The sequence below is a fragment of the Myxocyprinus asiaticus genome, chromosome 34, assembly GCF_019703515.2.
Source record: "Myxocyprinus asiaticus isolate MX2 ecotype Aquarium Trade chromosome 34, UBuf_Myxa_2, whole genome shotgun sequence".
Taxonomy (NCBI): domain Eukaryota; kingdom Metazoa; phylum Chordata; class Actinopteri; order Cypriniformes; family Catostomidae; genus Myxocyprinus; species Myxocyprinus asiaticus.
The window spans coordinates 26,095,789-26,106,271 of NC_059377.1; the positions used below are offsets into that span (position 1 = coordinate 26,095,789).

The 10,483-nt window shown below is 37.6% G+C and overlaps 1 protein-coding gene across 1 annotated transcript; it reads right to left on the reverse strand.

The window, feature by feature from the left end:
* Positions 1-1,349: 1,349 nt before the first annotated feature.
* Positions 1,350-9,648, reverse strand: LOC127425350 (vacuolar protein sorting-associated protein 45-like). Its single transcript, XM_051671263.1, has 15 exons — positions 9,393-9,648; positions 8,916-9,050; positions 8,730-8,790; positions 8,507-8,586; positions 7,624-7,692; positions 7,385-7,522; positions 7,082-7,192; positions 5,903-6,037; positions 5,617-5,730; positions 5,326-5,493; positions 4,844-5,002; positions 4,574-4,681; positions 4,338-4,459; positions 2,984-3,115; positions 1,350-2,184 (listed from the first exon to the last, which is right to left on the reverse strand). Exons 1-15 carry the CDS (start codon positions 9,483-9,485, stop codon positions 2,103-2,105), a joined length of 1,707 nt encoding a protein of 568 aa, XP_051527223.1. The 5' UTR covers positions 9,486-9,648; the 3' UTR covers positions 1,350-2,102.
* Positions 9,649-10,483: the final 835 nt, after the last annotated feature.

Below are 10,483 nucleotides of genomic sequence, written 5' to 3' on the forward strand. Positions count from 1 at the left end.
CGTTACTTACAGTAGGCTATCCCGACTCAAACAAGCCCAAACACAATATAATATGATAAGCAGACATGGAAATATTCCTCAGAGTGTACACGGTAAAACGATGCACAAAAGCATTCTCAGCACATGTCCGAGGACTCTGTGTGTGTAAACACACATCCACATATGTGCTCATCTAAAGGACTGGGATACTCCTAAACACTTAATACTTCTGTATTTTGGGGGCCTGGGTAGCTCAGCAAGTAAAAACGCTGAATACCACACCTGAAGTTGCAAGTTCAAATCTAGGGCATGCTGAGTGACTCCAGTCAGGCTTCCTAAGCAACCAACTGGCCCGGTTGCTAAGGTGGGTAGAGTCACGTATCTCCACGGTAACACGCTCAACAAGCCACGTGATAAGATGTGCGGATTGACGGTCTCAGACGCGGAGGCAACTGAGATTCGTCCTCTGCCACCCGGATTGAGGCGAGTCACTACACCACCACAAGGACTTAGAGCGCATTGGAAATTGGGCATTCCAAATTGGGGAGAAAAAGTGATCTCCCTTGTTTCGAGATCAAATCTAAGACACACTCACATTCAGACAGACACGCTACATCACATGTTGCTCTAAGCATCTTTTCTGTTAACATAAACTGACCACCTTACTCCAAAATGAAGCAAGAAGCAACCCATTGGGTTGAAGAAGTGTTTCTGCCCAGGAAAGCTTATGAGCTTTCTTTTGCCCAAACCTGGAAATAACAAACTTCTTGGACTTGATTTTTGTTCCCCTGCCTGTACTTTCGTACAACACATCAAGTGTAACATTATCTGGCAGGAAATCATCCAGGGCCACTGAGTTATAGGAAGCAACCACTAAACCTCTTTTTACCTCATACAGAGTGAATTGTGTGTGTGCTGGATGCAGTAAGTTCAAGTCTGATGGTTCTCTGGTTGATGGTGGGGATTAAAGGATGTGATTAGGAGGGGAGGAGGTGGAGTTATACTGGAGGTTAAAGTATTGACCAAAAAGGTCAGGGCTTAACTCAGTCTACTTGATACAATTTCATCGTCAAGTCATCTGTCAGGTGTTTAGAGTTTGTAAAAACTGATGCTTTAGTGATTGCATCAAAAATTGAAAGGTGTTAATGTATCAATCATTGGATGAACCGCTCATTTTCCTTTCATTTATTGAAGAGCATAATAAAATACTGTAATTTACTCATAATGTCAAGCCAGTCATACAAAGGCAAAGACAAATTAGATGGACCGGTCAAAATGAGCCATGCGTGCTCACACTGAGATGAGTATTTGTGTGTTTTGTTGTGTCTTGACATGCCTACCAGTGAACAGTCATCCCATCAAACTTAGAATGAATGTTATATATGCTGTTTAATGGCCTCTGATAGACACAAATATTACAGTACTTAACTCAGTCACAATGTTTGACTCAATGAGCTCTAACTTTTTCATGAACAGATAATGCACAGCAAATAAATAATCCATATTCTTTTATCTGTTTTAAAAACACATTTATCCACGTCTGCATATCTGTAGCATGTAATTTCATATAGCAGGACAAAGATGTGAATAAAAACATAAAAAATATGGTGGACTACTTTGTTTTTTTTTTTGACAACACAAGCGCTAAAGAAATCGAATTGTGTTGATTTTGCTCAGTTTTGAAACAAACTGATAATAATGATTTTCCAGACATTATTGACACCTTTGATGCAACATTTCACAGTAGTATTGTTACCCAACTTATATATACAGAGCAAGAGCAGCCTTCTTTTTATATACATATATAAACACTTCATGTTTACATGTGATCTCGGTCCAAAAATTATCAAATGTGGCAACACTGAGCCAATAAACAAAAATGCTGTCAAACTTTTGGGGCATCTCAACATTATTTACACATGATCATAAAAGTAATGCACATTTAGAATGTTCACACATCAAAAGAAACACACTGCTTACATAATATCATAACTAAAACGATCTGATACATTTTAAAGTAATGTCAGGAGTCAGAAACAGGGAACAATGTGCTCAGCTCAGGGTTTACAGGACAGACAGCACTGTAAGTGTAAGCACACAATAATGTGAGTGATTATATTAGTTCAGCGTCTACTTAGTTGTCGGCTCGCTCCTTGTGTCCTGTCACCTCCAGAACCTACTGAGAGCATCACTTCCTCTAGGAAGCTGTGACAAGGGAAACAAATTTGGGTAAAAATGAGCATTGTCAGCGATATATGTGGCAGACTCAGGTTTACACAACCCACAGTGGGTAAGAGATAACTGGAAGGAATTACAAGCAAAATTGTCATTCTTATACATTTTAATTACATATTTTGTTTCAGGAAGTTTATGGAGAGGCAAACTAGGTACACTGCTGCTGGCTACAGAGTACAGTAGCCACAGTTCTGGATAAATTAGGTGGAAATTAGTATGGTTTATGAATGGGATTAGCAAGAACAAAATTCTTCAGTTTTGAAAAATCAAGGGTCATACATGGAGCTTATTTCAAAATCAACATTGCATGTAAACAAAAACAAAAAAATATAAGAAAGTATTGCTAAATAATATTTCAAATTAGTAATGCAATGCCCAAGAGATTTCAAAATCACCTTGGAAGCGAAAGATGCTTAAAAGGGATAGTTCAACCACAAATTAAAATTCTTTCATTTTATCATTGTATCGAAAAAGATGCAATTAAAGTCAATGGTGACTGGGGCTTACATTCTGCCTAACATTACTTTCTGTGTTCCACTCAAGAAAGTAAGGCATTCAGGTTTGGAACAACATGAGGATGAGTAAATGAAATGTCAGAAATTACATTTTTTGGGGGGTGATGAACTATCCCTTTAACTCCATATACTGTAGATTATCTCTGAATCTTCCTCCAGAATGAAAACCTGACGGATTCAATGAAGTCTTGAAAAAGGCATCAAGAGGCTAATGGAAAGAGGTGAGAGCACTGGGAGTATTTAAAGAAACTGACCTCTCAGTGTTGTGAATGGATGTGCCCCCAAGTACGATGCGCACCCCTGGCATTGTGCGGTTCAGGTTATAAACAGCCAATGCCTCCTCATAAGTGGCCCCTCCAATTATAAAGACGATAATGTCTTGAGGTCTGGAGGGTGCAGACAGAATGTGAAACTGTTTAAGTAAGTGAATAATAATAGAGCAATTTTATATCACTGTAGTCCAAGCTTTTGCATGGTAATTTTGTACATTAACTCTATAAAAATTAACCACTGATTTTAATTAGATATTTTCTTTACTCCTCCTTCAGCATACAAAATGTGTTTTAAGAAGCCACTGGTTATATCATGATTTTTAAACATGTTTTGATTTGGGGAGAATTTTGGATTTTCAAGATTTAAAAATGTAACCACTGTATATCAGTATATTAAGCACATACTATGCTTTGACTTTTTTTTTTTTCATGTTTTTGAGACATTACAGACATTGCATCAGAAATTAGCATAAATCATTCTGATTCAAATTAATGGCCAGCATCATCCAATCACTGTCAACCATGTTAAAATACAATTTTGCATGATGAATCTGTGTACTGATTACCACTGTCCCATGTCTGCCAAACATGTTGAGTGGTCCAAACATCATCTGCAGCCTCAAACTGAACTTTTGACCAGATGTTAGGAGTGAATGCACTTAGCTGTTTAGAGAGCTATAGGATGATTCCTTGCTCTCTATTTAGTGAATGACTTAACCTCCAGTGTGCTGTCTGTCTGCACTGCTCTCAGAACAGTTTGATCCTAACTCAATATAAAGCCTCTGAAAGCAAACATTTTCAGCTTTTGGGAGACCCATTGATTCTCAATGCTTTAATGCACAGTAAACATTGCTCCCTAACTAGGGAATGACTTAACCTCCAGTATGCTGTCTGCCTGCACTGGTCTCATAATAGTTTGAAGTGCACCTCATTTTCACCCTAATTCCGTATAAAGCCTCTGAAAGCAACATTTTTTAGCTTTTCAGCCCATTGATTCTCAATGTGATAATGCATAGTGTATAAAGTATATTTTACAGAAAATTAGCCTATAGTCCACGTATGTGGTCATTGTGTTTAACAGCGTGCCTTTTCATGCTAATGTATATATACACTACTAAATAAATAACAAATTTAATATTATTTAACTGCTTTAATGGTGTTGCAATTTTGCTTCAGTGGGTCTTTGAGGGTTAAATGGGCAATTTGAAGCTCATTTAACTGGTAGGACGTTAAAGCTATAACAATAACAAAAGGCTTACATCAAATGTCTGTACATGCTCCCAAATATATTTTCTATCTGAGTGTGCATGGCAGTCTATTTATGTATCTTTGTCACCTGTCTCTCAGAGAACTTGGCCCCAGGTAGGGGAACTGGCTGTCCTTCAAACGACCCTTGATCAGCTGATCCAGTGTGTCATGTAGCAGCGGCTGATGCTGTGCGTACACATTCTCAACTCCCTGTTCAAACACACACAAACATAATCACAAACAAGTCTGCCCATTTTTAAATTGAGCATGTGACTATGGCATAATGGCATGTTGAGAAAACACATTAGTAAACAAATGCTCTACCTTAAGTCCTTTGAAAAACTGTTTGGTGATGGCCACAGCATCTGTAGGAGTGATGAGGTCACTACCTCTGATTCGTTTGCCCCCGTATTCCAACACGGCCTGTACCATCTGCAACACAGATTGTAGCAACGTCAAGCATACTTTCCATAGTTTAGAAGTTAGCTTTTTTGTAATCAAACAACCTGACGATCACATTAACTGCATAGCTGCCTGGATCACCCATCTTTACTGATACATGACAGTACAACAGGAAAGATCTGATTGCCCCACCTTGCGGTGTCTCTCGGACACTCCTCTGCGGTTGAGCTCCTCCATAAGGCTGGGCAGGACACTGCTGCTGTGTTTCTCATAGCGAAGTGCATACAGCATCACAAGCCGCACAGCATCAAGTTCATTCAGCCGAGGGTTCTGCAGTAGCCGTCTCACATTCTGCAAGAAGAGGAACATGTACATTGTTTCCCACAGGATTTTGTTGCGCCCTGTTCATTTTTGTGCTCAGTTAGCAAAGAAAACAAAACATTGTGTGCAGTGACTATTTATTGTCAATATATTTTTTAAGGCACCCAGTCTTTCTCTCGTCATTTAACTCACAACTCAATTCCATTTTGGAGTGCTACTATATGTATATGAATTATGAATATCTATGTATTCATAAAATAAATAAATGAGCTCTTGGTAATAAGACTAAAGACTGCAGTCTTAAATACAGGCTTGATAAGTGTCAAGTATCAAGTTTCTGGTAAGCGTCTGACCTGTTGTGCACTGGAATGGTCATTCTGGCAGGCGAGTTCCTGCTCCACCTCCGAGACCTCCATGAGTTGTCTCTCACTAACCAGGCGAGATAGCTCCCCAACCACGGTCACGTGCTTCGACACTGTGCCTGACATTTTCTTAAACTGAGGGTAGTTATCCACAAATGCCTACAAGCAGAGTCATAAAAACAGAGCTTTGTGACAAAATAATACAACTCTACTTACACATCTGTCTTCGTACAGATGTGCTCCAAAGAACAGTATTGATGGCTTTATCAGTGGCCCTCCCACCTTCATGTCAGATATGGACTCTAATTTCTGTTGGCCCTTGGGCTTTTTCTTCTGGAAATCCTCCATCAAGTTTTTGATGTTTGTTCCAATCTCACCAAAATTCAAGTACAAGTTCTGATTGCAAGAAAGAGAGAGAAAAAACATATAAACATTTATACACTGTATTCAATGATCTTACATACAAGTACATTTCTGTGTTATGAAACTGAAATCAATCTAGTACATTATTTCATGAAGTACTACACTTTATTGTAATCTGTGGATGCACAAGCCAACTGTTACTCACATTTGCATAAAACTCATCATTTTCTGCAGACAAGACCACCTCCCGTAGGTCTTTACTGATTCCAGGCACTCTTGACAGGTCTATGCGGTTGTTATTGAGGCCCAATAGCTCATGAACCATAGCCTGATATGTCCACTAGAGGAAACAAACACATGTAGATGTAGAATCTGCTGCCAATCCAATAAATCGTTATGTAATATTTATTTGGCTGTATCACTATGATTGTTTTAGAAAAACAAGAGCACATTGGCTGTATTTTCAAAAGAGGAGAAAGAGAATAAAAAAGGATTCTATGTAATGTCTAACTCTAAAACTTGACACTAAAATACTGTTTTTACCAATAGAGCGCGTAAAACTCCCATTCATTTTTTCCATACACTAATTGATTTTCAACTATGACTTATAAACCTTTAAAGACACTTGAGCTCTGAGGTTGTTTATTTATGGTATATGCTTCAGTTGAAGCCATCAGTCCCATTTATTTCAACTTCACTGTTTAAAAATCATTTAATAGTAGAATTCATGGTGAACAACTACACTACCCATGGTCCAGCACAGAACAATCCACCAATCAGAGAACTGCGGCCAAAAAAAGTCCAGCAGTAATTGCCAACTTCAATGAAGCACTGTGAATGATGAAATGAGTCGGAGTCCTTACACCCTTAAACTACATACAATATATTTGTATACATTGGAATATTTTGCTGTAAACCTAAAATATATTGTTTCTATACTTATAATCAACAACCTAAAATCAATAGTTTAAAATATTGCCATCGTTTTTCTTCTATTACGTCATTCGCAATGCTTCATGGGATTGTAGTTCGTGCCCTCATGAAAGTACACATTTTTGTACTTTAGTCATTTTTTCCAATTTGCAAATAATTTTTTGGGGGTAATTCAATGTTGTAATTCACCTCGTTGCTGGCTGGTTTGGTTCATGGCTTAGAACTATGGAAAAAAATTAATGGGAAATATATTTCTGGAACCCAGATGCTGAAAAAGTGGGCGGGCACTGTTGTTCTCCATTTCCCCAGATAATCCAAAATAAAACCATGGGCTCTATCACCTTCTAGTGGTCATGCTTAGATTTTTTCTCCAAGATTTTATTCTGTAATGCAAAACAAGGGTCTCATCTATTCAACTTCAGCAACAATTTTAAGAGATGTTGTTTCTTGCCTGGTTGAGAAGAGGAGTTATGGCATCATCACTTCTGTCTAAAATCAGGAGAAGTGGAGGTACTTCTGTTTTTCTGAAGTCAAACAGCTCATACTCCTTAGTAATGATTTTCTGTGGAAGACACAAACAGAAAAGAAGATCACACAATTTCCTCAAGGAAGAGATACATCTCTAAAATAGCAGTCTTGTTGGACATTGACACTGATGGAGTGAATAAAACTCCAATAATCAAACCATTTTCCATATATGTAAAGTGGCACATTCCAGATGTATTTACAAATATGTATAAAAGTAAAATCTTACTTTGACACTTTCTGCCAGCCTTTTCGACATGTCAGAAGAGAGTTGGTAGCGGATCATTGGGCATTTCTTCAAAGCCAGCAACACTGAAGTCAAACCTTGAGTGACACGGGGCAGTACACTGGGCTCCCAACTGTGACCCTACAAAAATAAAGAGATATTTACAATAGGCCTAAAACCCTCTAGAACCTTCTAGAGTGCCAAATAGTCTTGAAATACAAAGTTTTAACATTTTCTCTTACCCTGGATACCCCTTGAAGTTTGAGGGAAAAAAGGTGTGGGTTCACTGCAATGAAATCTCCATAGAACTCCTACAGTATGGTAAAAGCAATTAAGTTAAAATGAAACATAATATAAATATTTTATTAAAGCGATAGTTCACCCAAAAATGAAAATTCTCTCATCATTTACTCACCCTCATGCCATCCCAGATGTGTCTGATTTGCTTTCTTCTGCTGAACATTCATGCCTTCTGAAGCAAACCAGTTGGTTTGGGGTGAGAACAGACCAAAATATAACTCCTTTTTCACTGTAAATCTAGACCTCATCAGTCTCCTTGGCGATCATGATTTCAAGCACGATTATACTTCCTATAGTGCCATCTAGCACTCTGCGCATGCGTCAAGCACTAGGAAGTGCAATCAAGCACTAATTGAAATCATGACTGTGCTATAGAGACTGCAATGGCAAGATGTAAAGTGAAAAAGGAGTTACATTCTCACTCCAAACCAACTGGATCATATTAGAAGACATTGATTTAACCATTGGAGTCTTATGGATTAATTTTATGCTGACTTTATCTGCTTTTTGGAGCTTTTGGAGTTCTCATCACCATTCATTTCCATTGTATGGACCTACAGAGATATTCTTCTAAAAACCTTTGTTTGTGTTCATCAGAAGAAAGAAAGTCTTACACATCTGGGATGGCATGAGGGAGAGTAAATGATGAGAGAATTTTCATTTTTGGGTGAACTATCCCTTTAAGTCAGATACCAAAGCATTAAAATGTAGGAAACTCTGAGCTTCTTTTTATTTAAACACTGCTTAAGTTTAATACTATAAATATATCTAGCAGAAAGCAGTACACTTGTGCCAAGATTTCATTATGAAGAAGACTTCACTCACCTGCACTTCTGCAACTACTTCTTGTTCATCTGCCTCAGCCAAGGCCTTAACTTCACTCTTACTGATCACATTGCTGAAATCTGCATAGAAAATAGAAAAAAGAAAAAAAGAAAATCACAAGTCATTAAGTGCATGGTGCATCTTGTAACCATCAGCATATATTATGCAAAATGAAGCATAAGTTGAGGTGCAACGTGTCTGTTGATCAATTGCTGCCACTCACAGATGAAATAGACACTATATTTTGGTCGGCGAAGCTCTTGAATCAGGAGCTCAACGTTATCCTGAAAATAGAGAGGTGAAATTATCTACAGTAGTAGTACATTATCTGCAGTCTAATCTATATCTATATCATTTTTTATTTTCAAAATGTGCAAGAGACTATTATAGAAACTGAGTATTGGGATACCTTAGTTGGCTGGAGAAAGCAGATAGCCTTAAGGTGCTTCATGTTGTCTCGATTTTGTGAGTCAATGCGCTCAAAAAGGTAGACTTCCTTCTGCAGTATCTCAGACTGGGTGTAGACCACACTTACTATACTGGTCTATAAATATAAAAATACACATATTCATTCAAGATACACAGTATATAAGTAAGGGGAGTAAGAGAGCAATGATGTGAAACTTCACTCATGTACAGCTGGTTGATCACAACCGTTTTGTTACTGGAGTAAAAACAAGTAAGCTGTCCACCTAGACAGCATTTTAGGGCATTTAAGAAACAATTGACAGTTCATTCAAAACCAGTGACATACATGTCAGGCAACAGGTCATCATATGCACTGCACACAATATCAGACTCTCAGTGGTATAAGGACATCTGCTCTTTTTAACTTTAAAGAGTAAAACAGTGTTAAACTTCAAACTCTACATTTACATTTACTTACCGTCTCTTTATCCATAAGTAGCACCTTCATTCCCGGTCCGCTGCTCTCTATCATTTTGGAAATATACTGCTTGACAGCAAGAGTCACGTTCATTTTGTCGTTTTCTATATTTTCTAATTGTCAGTGAGAATGGGTCCAATGCTCCGATCGTTTTACAATTGTTTAACAAAAATATAAAGGGCTCTTTTTATTCAGCTCCCGCACAAAAATATAGTTGACAATGAGAGATAACTGTCGGTGCTTCCTAATACTTCCGGTGTTCGCGTGTTTTCAGCACACATCTGATCTGGGATCAGTTTTAGATGAATGGATCTGCTAGTCTTGCGGGTTAAATGGACTAGTTCAACTGATCTGCTAACAGTTCCTACGTATATGAAAAAATATCCCATAATTCAAAGCTGCAAAATAAAACGGTGTAAATAAAACGCCATATTGGTGAGGGCGAGGTGTTATTTGTTGTTAATTAGTCATCAAACGAAGTACTCATATTTGCTCTACATAAAACATCTTCATTATCAGCTTTAAAATGATAAATTATAAAATAATATATATATATATATATATATATATATATATATATATATATATATATATATATATATATATATATATGTAGACACATCAATTAACTATTATCTTACATTCATATCTTAAAGGTGCACTTAGTAATTGATTTCCTCATTAAAAAAGTTTCACTTAAGAAATTAATAGAGATTTAAAAAATCATGACCATTCACGAGACTCCAGTTATATCGGTAACCTTATAAAAGCTGTTCTATTCAACATGGAGAGGGTCCCCGCACAGGGGCTGCCATGTTGAGATCACATGACCAGCCATATGCTACTTGCAAAACCAGAAAATTTGAACATCCCGCCCCTAAACATCAATTTCAAAATGCCAAAGAGTTGTGTGGGGGAAACTTTGCTGATAGGATTCCAAAAACTTGGATCATTTGCAGGGTGGAGTGAATATTACCCATTTCCCAAACCAAAGACCCAACTGAAGAGGCACAAAAAATGGGTAAACCTGTAAGGTAAGCCGCCTGAGTGACTTAACCAGTTAAGAATAGAGCTGTTCATGTTGTAGAAGA

Coding starts and splice junctions, on each gene's coding strand:
- LOC127425350 (XM_051671263.1), bottom strand. CDS start 9,485: ATGAACGTGACTCTTGCTGTCAAGCAGTATATTTCCAAAATGATAGAG. Junction 7,523..7,623: donor AACTTCAAGGGGTATCCAGG/GTAAGAGAAAAT, acceptor TTATTTTTGTAG/GGTCACAGTTGGGAGCCCAG. Junction 4,682..4,843: donor TGTCCGAGAGACACCGCAAG/GTGGGGCAATCA, acceptor TCTGTGTTGCAG/ATGGTACAGGCCGTGTTGGA.